At 43.8% G+C, this 13,385-nt stretch overlaps 1 protein-coding gene across 5 annotated transcripts in view; it reads left to right on the top strand.

The window, feature by feature from the left end:
• The window catches only part of LRRC2 (leucine rich repeat containing 2), a 231,570-nt gene that overhangs the window by 162,407 nt on the left and 55,778 nt on the right, over positions 1-13,385 (top strand). For all 5 annotated transcript variants that reach the window (XM_065599364.1, XM_065599365.1, XM_024108745.3 and 2 more), the window contains one exon: positions 429-574. In XM_065599364.1, coding sequence (XP_065455436.1) covers positions 429-574 — 146 coding nt within the window. The remainder of the gene's footprint in view (positions 1-428; positions 575-13,385) is intronic.

The raw sequence follows: 13,385 nt of genomic DNA, 5'->3' as shown, positions 1-13,385 counted from the left end.
GCCACCTTTCACAAATTGGTGATTGCATTTCAGTAGTAGATGAAATGATTTCTGTATCTGATGGGACTGATCCTGCAGCCCTTAATCACATGATGAACACTTACTTGTGCAAGTAGTCCCATTGATTGGAATAAGGATTAGTAGCATGAAAAAGGGTCAATAGGATGATGGCCTAAATTTGGTAAACACTTTAGGATCATTTGGGATTGACAGGAACTTTATAAACTGTTATTATTACTATTATTGTTAATTGAATCATTAAAGAAAAAAATATTTTTTTGGGATGATACTTTATCAAGTTAATATTTCTTTGTCCATTTTTTCCCAAGCAAGCTATAAGGAACTGGACCAGAACATTAAATATTTGTATTAATTGTTTTCTTCCCTTTTTATGATGACATCTTAACGATGCACTTGTTTTTTTACAGGAAAAGCTTAATGTCAGTAACATGGGACATCAGGTGATAATATTTGACATTTCTGTTGTAAGAGGCTTCTGGGAAACTCAAGTCAAGAAATATAAAGAAACTCGAAAGAAGGAGAAGGAAAGATTAGCACAAAGCTCATTAGAGAAGTAAGCCAACCTACTGTTCTTCTGTTTAACTGAATTCATTAACATATTTGTTAATTTCATTACATACAAAGGATAGTCAAATGATCCTAGGAATCCAATTTAATTTAGTTGGTTTGGATTTGCTGATGCAACCTTCTACCTTCCCTCAAATGACTGTAACAGAAATACAGCACAGATTATATGTAGATTGCCTTGTTTTATTAGTTACTGAACTTTGTGTGTAGACTGCAATTTACTGATGGGATATTTTGCTAGTTCATTGCATAGATTTAATTACAAAATACGGAAGTGCTTTCCCCTTCTTCTATTCTTGTTCATGAAAAGTGCAATATTAAGGTACTGCATTTATTGTGAAACACTTATGAAAATATACTTGTGAAATTCAACAGTAAGAAATGTTTTGTTATGTTGTCAGCAGAAAAAAAAGGGAAGAAATATACATGCAGGTACAGTATTGCTGAATACCATAAAGGAGAAAAAAGGGACAAGAACAAAAGAACTATCAAATGAGCCTTCTGTTGACCCAACCTAAATGCAAAACAAAAGACTTGAATACAATAGTGTTCACCCCTACTGTTCATACTGGTTGCTTTACTATAGTTTATTAATGATTTGTTTAAGTGATATTTCTGTTTCTTTGTGATCATCTCCATTAGAGTAACTGGAATATTATACTAGGAAGATAGTGTAAGCATAGGTGCTGACTCCATGAATGCTCCAGGGCTGGAGTGGGGGGCAGGCCTGGGGCGATACAGGTGTCAAGCACCCCCAGGGCCGCCCAGAGGATTCAGGAAGTCTGGGGCAAAGCAATTTTGGGGGCCCCTTCCATAAAAAAAAGTTGCAATACCATAGAATACTATATTCTCGTGGGGGTCCTGTGGGGCCCGGGGCAAATTGCCCCACTGGCCCCCCCAGGGTGGCCCTGAGCACCCCCTGGGAATGTAGAAAGTCGGCACCTATGCAAGAGTTATAGGACTTGACTGATACCATCTTTATTGCTCAGGGAAGAGGAAAAAAAAAAAGAAAAGAATCTCTTTGCTGAACAGTGCCTAGGGCTGAATGGTGCCTTTGGTGAAGGGGACAGCATAAATCTCTAGAATGAAATCTGGCTGACCCAGCAGGAGTTACTCCTGGATTCTCTGGTGCAACTCAGCCTGATATAGTAGCTACATCACTGTTTAAAAGCCCAGGACAAGGCACATGACCGAAAGCACTCTTGTGTAGGGGATCTGTCTATGGAGCAAACTTCCAGAGGAGATCAGGCGAATCCAGAATCTTTTGGAAATGCTGTAAAATCTTCTTCTTTGAAAAAAGTTTTTCCAACATAAGAATGACACAACACTGACACCTCCTGCTGTCCCTAAATCACTACCAAACAAAGACAAAACAACAGAGCTTTTACCCCGAAAAGGAGACAGTGCCAGAGAGTCCATGAAGTCCCACAGGGATTTATCTATTGCTATTGATTTTACATAGGAGGGACTCAAATACTCTCATGATGGGTGGCAGTATAAAACCCTAAGACAGTTAAGCTGCTTGAAGGGGTTGCAAAGTGCTTCTTTTTCTGTGCCAGGCAGCTTCTCTGACTGCTCTGGGGATGAGAGACAGGCCAGTGGCCTCACCTTCACCTTCTTGCCCCATTTCAGGCAACTAGTGCCCACAAAGTTGTTAGGAGGAACCAGGGCCTGCACTTTCCAGCCAGACTATTGCTGGCCCCTGCAAAGGGGAAAAAGGCAGGAAAAGTCCATGCACCCTTTGGGCACCGATGTAGTGGCTGGCCACAATCTGACCCCTCATTTGTGCATCTCTCCAGCTCTCTGCTTTTCTCTCTCCGACTCATTGGTACAGAGTGTAGGTTTTCTAAACGTTCAGAACCATAGATCATTTTGTTTCCTATTTGTGTTGGCTAGTACAAAAGCAAACCACAACTGACATACATCAGGGAAATTCAACAGAGAGAAAAAAAGAGGGCACCTTAATATGGTAAGGAGTAGTTTTTCTGCTGCAATGCAGCTAATTTTAGCTACCTCACTTTTTGCCAGTGGACTAGGGCAAGACCCAGAGCTGTCCGGTGAGTCATGTTTTCCATGAAGACAACAATCTCGCTGTAGTTGACATCTGTGCTTCTCATTACCCATCTCTTCTACTAAAGTAACAGTGCTTGGTGATCTCTTCTGCCCAATCTTACACGCATTAATGAGGTTCCAAATTCCTTCATTATATTTTCTGTACCAATGAGGGTAGGCCCAGGAGTTGGTATAGAATACAGCAATATATAGCATTTGAACTTTCTATATCCACAAGGGAAATTTTTTAAAGACTGAAATGTATACAATACTTTGTCCCACAACACTAGGCCAGTTTCTGATGCTCTTAATTTATGTTGAGAAGCATCACATTCTCCAAATAATCCCATTGATTTCAAATGGGAGTACTCCAGGAATAAGATATTATTCAGTGTAAGTATATCAGAACCTAAACCTGTGTTATTATGGATTGATATTGTACCTCTTGAAATTAATTTCAAAACTCCCATTGATTTCAGTGGTGCAGGATCAAGCAGTTAAAACAGGGGTGGGCAAACTATGGCCCGTAGGCCACATCAGGCTGCGGGACCGTCCTGCCCGGCCCCCAAGCTCCTGGCCCGGGAGGCTAGCCCCTGGACTCTCCCCCTGCTGTCTCCCCTTCCCCACAATGCTCTAGGCGGCGGGGCTGTGAGCTCCTGGGGCAACACAGCTGCAGAGCCGGCCTGACTTGGTCTCTGTGCTGTGTGGTGGCAGCGTGGTCCGCTCTAGCTGGGCGGCGCGGCTGTAGCACTGCCATCCACCGGTGCTCCAGGCAGCGTGGTAAGGGGGCAGGGAGCAGGGGGGGTTTGGATAGAAGGCAGGGGAGTTCGGGGTGGTGGTCAGGGGGTGGGGGTGTGGATGGTGGTCAGTGGGGAAAACAGGGGGTTGAATGGGGGCAGGGGTCCCAGGGGGCAGTCAGGAAGGAAGGGGGGTTGGATGGGGCAGCAGGGGGCAGTCAGGGGCAGGGTTCCGGGGGCAGTCAGGGGACAGGGAGCAGGTGTGTGTGGATGGGGCAGGGGTCCCAGAGGGGCCGTCAGGGAACAGAGGAGGTTGGCTGGAGCAGGAGTCCCGGGGGGGAGAGGGGATGACACACATAGGAAGTGGGGGCCAGACCACAACCACCTCCCCTAACCAGCCCTCCATACAATTTATGAAACCTGATGCGGCCCTCAGGCCAAAAGTTTGCCCGCCCCTGAGTTAAAATAATATGGCCAAAGTCACAAAGAAAATGGCAATGAATGCAAAACTCACGATTAGAGAAAAAACCCTCTTGTCACATGACAGAATTTCCAAGAGACATGTGTGCTTAAAAACACATATATCAGCTACTGTTGCCTATTGTGTCTCCTGGGCCAGATTGTCAAAAGAGCACTCAGCCCAGTTTTCAAATTCTCAGTAGCAACAACTGTTGGTGGCGCCCTTTCAAAAATTCTAACCTTAATGCACCCTCCTGCATTAGTGGATGCAGCAAAGGCTCATTATTCCAGCAGGAACTCCTCAAAGCTTGATGGCTTTTAAAGCTGGAGCAGGTGAGGTGGGAAGAAACCGCTCTCTGAAATTGGTAGGGAGTTACCTTCTGAGGGCTATTAATCCAAAAGTTTTTTTCTCTGCTTTTAGTTTGTTTTAATACACAGCACTTACACAGTGTATTATGCTTTTCACCAAAGTAACAGTTTTGCCTGAAAAGAAAAGAGCACTGACTGAATTCAGACAGTAAGTTGATCTGCTGAGTAAGAAAGTGCCATTTTTACAATCTCTCCCTGAGTAAAAACAACGTGGAGTCTTGTGGCACCTTAAGGCTCCTCTTTTTTTTTTTTTTTTTTTTTTTTGCTGAAACAGACTAACACGGCTACTCCTCTGAAACTTGTCTCCCTGAGTAGAAGTTCAAGATAAATCTTCCTGTTTATATTTACAAGGTTATCCAGATCAGATTAAGAATCCCTGTTTTCAAGTTTATATAACAGTCATGAACATGTTGTGCAATAGTCACAGTATTATGCCTGAAGTGGTCTCCTACTACACTGGGAGTAGGATTTGGCACCTATAAATATTCATGTACTGTAAAGTCTATTTTGTGACATGTAGCCACAGTCCTTGAGTAGGGTGCGCTGTGGACTGCACCATCCCAGAGAAGGGTTAGTGAGATTTTGCCTTAGACATTCATTATTTCTCCAGTACTGCTCCCTGTATGTGTTGTGTGTGTAAGGATTTGGAATCAGTGATTAGGCTGGTATAGAATTCCCCCCACTCCGTGGGCCAGTGGTGTGTGTGTATGGGGGCAGGCATTATTAATACATGACCCCGCCTCCTTCCCACCCCTCCTCACCATCTTTTGGTCACCTACCTCCATGCAGAGATCAAGAGCAAGTAGTCCCTGCTATCCCCAGAGCACAGGGAGTGGACTTGACTTTGGCCAGGTTTCTTGTGTGTTAACATTGGCCAGGTTTCTTGCTTGCTACTTCACCCCTGTGCAGGTGAGCAAGGATAGCACACAATCTGTCCCTACTTATGTTGTATATATGTTCACATAATATCTGAGAAACCATCCATAAAAGCTGCCCACTAGAGAGATTATGATTGCTAACCACTTAAAAAAAAGAGACAGAAATTCAGCTTTAGATTTTGCTGCTTGTTATCAATCAGAACATGCATATGACTTTTCTAAAAGCCGCTGCCCACATGGAAAGAGTAGGTGCTCATGCACCTAGTTTGTACTGATCACTGGGGCTCCAAATTGTAAGGATCAGATTGGAAGTGATTCCTTTGATTTGTTTTGATGCTTTGAAGGCAGGAAAATATTTTGAACCTTTCCAAGTAACCCTCAACTACAGATAAAGAATGTACCTGGGATTAAATTCCTAACAGGAGCCACTGTCTCCTGGTAAGGGGGAATAAAACCTCACTGTTTTAGGGAGTCTCATGTAGGACCAGATTCTGATGCCCTTCTTCACACTGAGTAGTTCCTTACTTCTCAGGTATTTCCACTGAAATCAATAGAAGTACTCAGTGCATACTCAGTGTGAGTAAGGGTATCAGAATCTGGCCCACAGTGATCATTTAGAAGTAGGGATTCAAAGAGAAGGCTGTTTCAAACAGCAGTAGGTCAAAAGGGACCTTTTAGTGTACAGTAGCTGGGTCCACATGATAATTTGGTGTGTGACAAAGTAGTGCGCTATAGATTTACACCCTGGCTTGCCACAAACTAAGTCTCGTATGGACAAGCCCTGAGTTTGAAGGGACTTGCTATTATTTAGTCAAATTCTGTAAGCCTTAGTTGAAAGAAACTCCCAGTGAGTTTTGGGGTATGTCTACACTACGAAATTAGTTCGAATTTATAGAAGCCGGTTTTATTGAAATCGGTTGTATACAGCCGATTGTGTGTGTCCACACATAAAATGCTCTAGGTGCTCTAGTCGGCAGACCGCGTCCACAGTACGAGGCTAGCGTCGACTTCCGGAGCATTGCACTATGGGTAGCTATCCGACAGCTATCCCACAGTTCCTGCAGTCTCCGCCGCCCCTTGGAATTCTGGGTTGAGATCCCAATGCCCGGATGATGCAAAACAGTGTCGCGGGCGGTTCTGGGTACATGTCGTCAGGCCCCTCCCTCCCCCGTCACAGCAATGGCAGACAATAGATTCGCGCCTTTTTACCTGGGTTACCTGTGCAGACAACATGGAGCCCGCTCAGCTCAGCTGAGCTCACCGTCACCATATGTCCTCTGGGTGCCGGCAGACGTGGGACTGCATTGCTACACAGCAGCAGCTGCTAACTGCCTTTTGGCGGTAGACGGTGCAGTAGACTGGTAGCCTTCATCGGCGATCTGGGTGCTGGCAGCCGTGGGGCTTGCCTTTTGGCAGTAGATGGTGTATTACGACTGTTAACCGTCCTATTACAAGTCGGGTCATCGCACATTAGCAGAGTCTTCCCCGAGCAGCCGATCGTGCAATAGGCCTGAAGACCATCGTCATACACTAACTGCCAAGCGCCCCGTATTTGCTGCCAAGCACCCAGAAAGATGCCGAGGGGTATCAGTCACGCTGCACCGTCGTCTTAAGATGTAAAAAATAGATTTGCTCTGTATTCATTTGCTTCCCCCTCCCTCCGTCAAATCAACGGCCTGCTAAACCCAGGGTTTTCAGTTTAATCTTTGGGGGGGACCATTCTGTGTGACAGTTGTTTGTGTTTCTCCCTGATGCACAGCCACCGTTCTTGATTTTCATTCCCTGTGCCTGTACGCCATGTCGTCACTCGGCCCGCCCTCCCTCCTTCCTTCCCCTAGTCCGTCAGATACTACTTTCGCGCCTTTTCTTTGAATTCTGGGTTGAGATCCCAATGCCCGGATGATGCAAAACAGTGTCGCGGGCGGTTCTGGGTACATGTCATCAGGCCCCTCCCCCCTCGTCACAGCAACGGCAGACAATAGATTCGCGCCTTTTTACCTGGGTTACCTGTGCAGACAACATGGAGCCCGCTCAGCTCAGCTGAGCTCACCGTCACCATATGTCCTCTGGGTGCCGGCAGACGTGGGACTGCATTGCTACACAGCAGCAGCTGCTAACTGCCTTTTGGCGGTAGACGGTGTAGCATGAGTGATAGCTGTGGGGCTGGCAGCCGTAGGGCTGCATTGCACCAGCCCCTTGCCCTTTGGTAGGCGATGGTATATTATGACTGGTACCCATCGTCGTCATACTGGAGTGGCTGTCAATCATGGCCACCTGGGCAGACATGTTTCGATGATGATGGCTACCAATCGTAATATACTATTTTCTGCCAATTGCCCAGTATTGTCTGCTAAGCACCCAGAAGAGGCCGAGGGCGATGCTGGGTGCTGGCGGACGTGGGGCTGGCAGACGTGGGGCTGCATTGCTACACAGCAGCAGCCCCTTGCCTTTTGGCAGACGATGGTATATTATGATTGGTATCCATCATCATCGTACTGGAGAGGCTAGCACTCATGCTGCACCGTCGGCGGCCAGCTTAAGATGTAAAAAATAGATTTGTTCTGTATTCATTTGCTTCCCCTTCCTCCGTGAAATCAATGGCCTGCTAAGCCCAGGGTTTTCAGTTTAATCTTTGGGGGGACCATTCTGTGTGACAGTTGTTTGTGTTTCTCCCTGTTCCTGTACCTGTACGCCATGTCGTCACTCGGCCCTCCCTCCCGCCCTCCCTCCTTCTCCTGGTCCATCAGATACTACTTTCGCACCTTTTTTCTGACCAGGCGCCATAGCTAGCACTGGGATCATGGAGCCCGCTCAGATCACCGCGGCAATTATGAGCACTATGAACACCATGCGCATATTCCTGGAGTATATGCAGAGCCAGGACATGCCAAGGCGAAACCCGGACCAGCCGAGGAGGCGATTGCAGCGCGGCGACGAGAGTGATGAGGAAATTGACATGGACATAGACCTCTCACAAGGCACAGGCCCCAGCAATGTGGAAATCATGGTGTCACTGGGGCAGGTTCATGCCGTGGAACGCCGATTCTGGGCCCGGGAAACAAGCACAGACTGGTGGGACCGCATCATGCTGCAGGTATGGGACGATTCCCAGTGGCTGCGAAACTTTCGCATGCGTAACGGCACTTTCATGGAACTTTGTGACTTGCTTTCCCCTGCCCTGAAACGCCAGGATACCAAGATGAGAGCAGCCCTCACAGTTGAGAAGCGAGTGGCAATAGCCCTGTGGAAGCTTGCAACGCCAGACAGCTACCGGTCAGTCGGGAATCAATTTGGAGTGGGCAAATCTACGGTGGGGGCTGCTGTGATCCAATTTGCCAGGGCAATGAAAGACCTGGTGATAGCAAGGGTAGTGACTCTGGGCAACGTGCAGTCAATAGTGGATGGTTTTGCTGAAATGGGATTCCCAAACTGTGGCGGGGCCATAGACCGAACCCATATCCCTATCTTGTCACCGGAGCACCAAGCCACCGACTACGTAAACCGCAAGGGGTACTTTTCAATGCTGCTGCAAGCCCTGGTGGATCACAAGGGACGTTTCACCAACATCAACGTGGGATGGCCGGGAAAGGTACATGATGCTCGCGTCTTCAGGAACTGTGCTCTGTTTCGAAAGCTGGAGGAAGGGACTTTCTTCCCGGACCAGAAAGTGACCGTTGGGGATGTTGAAATGCCTATCGTGATCCTTGGGGACCCAGCCTACCCCTTAATGCCATGGCTCATGAAGCCGTACACAGGCAGCCTGGACAGGAGACCTGCTGGAGTAGAGAAAGCAGAATTTAGCTCTTAAAAGTTCTAAAATAGTCTCACTGTGAAAAATGTAAGATTCTCCTCCATTTGTAATCCTCTGAGACACAAGATTTTACAAAGAGGAAACCTTACCTATGCAAACATGGATTTTGATAAAGGAATTCCATACATTTTTTTTTTAATGGAGATATCCATCTCCTAGAACTGGAAGGGACCTTGAAAGGTCATCGAGTCCAGCCCCCTGCCTTCACTAGCAGGACCAAGTACTGATTTTGCCCCAGATCCCTGAGTGGCCTCCTCAAGGATTGAACTCACAACCCTGGGTTTAGCAGGCCAATGCTCAAACCACTGAGCTATCCCTCCCCCCATAACTGTGTTTATGTTAAAAGTGACAAAGATTATGAACCTTTTACTGAGAGTTCTAAAGTGTTAACAGCTTGTCAGCTTGTCAGCTTGTCATCTGGGTCCTATGATGAGGCCCTGGATAGCTGGGCCCTGGATCCACTTGGGCAAAGTCAAGTGAACCATCTGTTTCCCTGTTGGCTCTCCAGAGTTGTGAAATTAGAAAGAAAAGGATTAAGGAGTGGAGCCAATGGAGCTGGGCTACATAAACAATCAGGACCAAGCATAGGGTATGAAAGGGAAAAGCAAACAAGTAGGGGTAGGTTGTGGAATGAACCCAGTTCTAGTAGGAAGTAGAGTGTGTTGAATAAGTGCTATAGAGGGAATGATATTTATTATGTCCCTCATGAAAGAAAAGATTTGCTGTTGTTGTTGCTGTTCTATATTTTATGTCTCACACCAGGAAATACTTTGTTTCTTTGGGTAAAGGTTGATTGTACCCCTGGTGGGGGATAGCTTCTGCTAGGATGAAGCTTTTTCTGCAAACTTGTTTCTATTTTGGAGAGGAACTTAATGGATTGAAAAGAAACTGACTTTCTACATAAGCAGGGAGGTTCTGTATGCTTCCCAAAGCACTTGAAAGTTGTGTGTTGGTATTTCAATGCACTTGGGGAGATAGAAGTACTGTAAGTGAGGTGGTTTTCAGAAATGGAGATGGGTTTGATAAACTCAGAAAAGCAGGTGTATTGCTGAATAGTGGGGCACTTTTACAGGCCAGTAGGTAGCTTAGTGTTTTGCTTTTCTGTCTCTTAAAACATTGGCCACAGTATTCTCCTCAGGAGTAAATGATGGTTTTATTCAAGATCCCAAAACCTACCAGAAAACCTCATCGTAAATTTTCCGGATCATGGCTTAAATTATAAGTCACAATATGTTAGAGATGTACAGTGTTGTATGTTCACTACATCTGTATAGAAATCAACACAAATTCTAGAGAATAGAGCCAGCAGCTAATGCGTGGGAATGGGTTTAGTTTAATGCAATGTTAGCATGTAAATAAAGACTATCATTTTAAAATGTAAGTAATGTTGCTTACAATACAGCTTCAAATTGGTTCTTCTACATTCTGATGATGCTCAGTGATTTTTTTTGTTGCATCCTGTAATACTGAAGTGTAAATACAAATCTGGAATGCTGTCAGAGAAGCTTCATGTAGTATGTTAAGTGCACTCATCATGTGGAAGTCTACCTCCACCTTCTGTCTTCTTAAAAAAAAATAAAAGGTAAGTACCTTATAACTTATGCCATAATGTATAATTAAAACACAAACACACTGTTAATACAAAGCTAAGACTGAACCATTAAGCTCTGAAAAATGTGGAAATGTCCAGTCTAGTCACCTAAGGTTCTCCCCAAGAAGTGGCTCAGTAAATACCCTTGGTTCATTCCCAGCCCACCAACAAAACATGAAGTGAATAAGGCAGAGCTTGCAGAACTGTGTCTCACATTTCTTATCTTCACTTACTTTTTCAGTGTGTAGCTAAGTTAACCATGAGTTGGACTCTTTCTGAATGTATGAAAAAAGCTTGGACAATATTCAGTCGATGTGCAGCGTGTAACTTTTTTTCAAAGGCTTATAACTTTGTTGATCAAAACTAACTCTCACTAGAACACTCAAAGCCTCTCCTCTATTTCTCTGCTGGACTTTATTGTTTGAGTTCCAGTTGTTTTACTGCTCGTGGCTATTTTTTTTAAGCTGTAAGAATTTTTATAATAGTGAAAGTATTTTATTTTTGGTCCTTCAATGAGCAAAAAATGGTTCAGCTATTTTTGAGAAACTTTCTGAACACTCACCCTCAGAGGAAGCAGGTACCTGGGGTGGCACATTCTGAGGGGCGGCATTCCAGCTATTCAGTTCATCGGATGGCTTTTTTTTTTGCTTGGGGTGGCAAAAAAGGTAGAGCCGGCCCTGATAACCAAAACAATAACACTTAAACAAATAGTCATAATTTCTGCTGATCCTACTCCATACCTCAAAAATACTACCTTGAGGGCTTACTGAAAACTGATACTCGATTGGTCTGTAGCGAGGTTGACAGATTTCTAGGGCAAGAGTGACTTCTGTTTCAGCAAGGTGTACTTATTCATATACCTAGCTATCACCACAGAAATAACCTCATTGAAGCCAGTGTGCCTACTTCCGTGCTTAACGTTAGGCATATGCTTAAGTATTTTGCTGAACTAGGGCCTCAGATCGCACTTGGGCCCAATTGTGGCCAAATTATCTCTTAAATACCATGAGAATGATAGCCATCTCTTTAAAACAAGTGAAACATTAACTAACGGTTAGGATGATGATCAAGCTATTGCACAGCTTAATAACAGTAACACTATTACTAATTAATAAAAAGAACACAAAAAATAAACTTTAGGGGTTATGTGGTTTGTCTCTCTGTAGCTATCTTACATGTTGCCATATTGGTCCCAGAGTTACCCAGCGCTTTCAGAACCCAAAGCAGTGGTAACTGTTTCTCTCAATAGCCAATAACAATTCATTATTCTCCTTATTAGCAAAGCAGCTTCAGCAAAAAAAATTCAAAGTCAGTTCCCCATATTTCTTTCCCCTTTTCATGAATCTGTCCTTTCACTTTATCACACTCAGTAAAACTGCAGTGTGCAGCTGGTTTTGTTCTGTCTGCCTTAGGAATAATTTGTCCTTGCTATGTGGTGTCCTTGCTTCCATTTAGGCGGGGGATGGCGCTACATACACAAGATGGCTGTAAGTTACGTCAAATCCGTTTTTCTCACAACACCAGGATATTAGAGAGACAAGGCGGATGAGTTAAGAAGTTGGTCCAATAAAATATTTCCTTACTGTTTTATGCATTTGTTGTAGGGGAAAATGTGTTCCAGGGATTTCCAGGGCCTTTAAAAGAAAGCAAGTGTTCAAAACAAAGCATTTAGACTGGAAAACTACTTACTTTCCTCAGAGAAATGTTAACAGATTTAAAAAGGACTGGAAGTGTTAAATAGTTGCTGGTGGAGGGTTTTCTTAAAACAACCCTCCCTTCCCCTCCCCCCCCAACCCCTGACACCAACCACCCAAGAATTTGTTGCACTGTTTTATAGAATTTTCTCACACACAACAGAGGTGCTTTTTTTTTTGTTTTTCAAAGGCATGCATGATAGCATTTGATAGCAGAAGTGTGATAATACATAATTTCCCTTATATGAGATTGTCAATCAGAGATAAAACAGTTTATTTTGATAAGGGTTCCATAAGAAATAAAGGCAATCACATACTTTAACAGTGACTAGCTAGAACGGAGTGATGAACCCCTAGTTGTCCCTGTCACCTTGGTCTGATATTACCTGTAGCATACAAATGACAGATGTATCATTATATTTAATGATGTTTATCAATTGGTCTGCGAAAATTCTCTGAATTTTGTACCTGGCATCAGATTAGACTAGTAGATTGAATAATGAGCCAACCATTGATTTATAAGTAGGCTTGGCAGAATTTAATTTTTATTTTTTCTAATTTTGATGGATAATGTCAACATTAACTTTAAAGCATTTTTTTTTTTTTTTAGGTTTTTACCTATTTAAATTTTCACAGTTGTTGGTAATTAATGACAGTAAAGATGGAGATTCAAAAAATTAAAGCTTTATAACTACTAAAACACAAACTGTCAACATCACATCAAAATATACACAGAAAATATACTTAAATCAGTCCCTAAGAAGTTGTCAAGAAGTATTTTTCTTACTTTGTGTATCTGTAAATTTAGATTATTATAGATGAATTTTTTTTGTTCATTTGTGTGTGTATGGTGAAAATCGATGTTTACTGATAAAAATCAAATTCTTCCAAGCCTATATAGAAGTCTTTTTCTGTGCAAGGAAAGCTGTATTGATTCATATTTGGTTGGTGATGCAGCCCCAGTGGTACAAGCAATGATTGCAAGTGATTAGAATATCTGCCCTTGGAATTGACCATGTCTTTATTCTGACACATACTGGATAAAATCAGACATATTTGTTGTCCCATTGGTATAATTCACTCTCCATCCACATGCAGTATTTCTCTATGATGCTTAACCTGATGACCATGCGAGATCGTTTTATAAAAGCTCTGAAGAGCATATTGCATTAAGCTGACATTAAAAGGCTATGTAAAATTTCTTCT

Source organism: Chrysemys picta, chromosome 6 (assembly GCF_011386835.1).
Source record: "Chrysemys picta bellii isolate R12L10 chromosome 6, ASM1138683v2, whole genome shotgun sequence".
Taxonomy (NCBI): domain Eukaryota; kingdom Metazoa; phylum Chordata; order Testudines; family Emydidae; genus Chrysemys; species Chrysemys picta.
The sequence above is the reverse complement of the archived record's forward strand: the minus strand, read 5'-3'. Positions and strand labels throughout refer to the sequence as shown.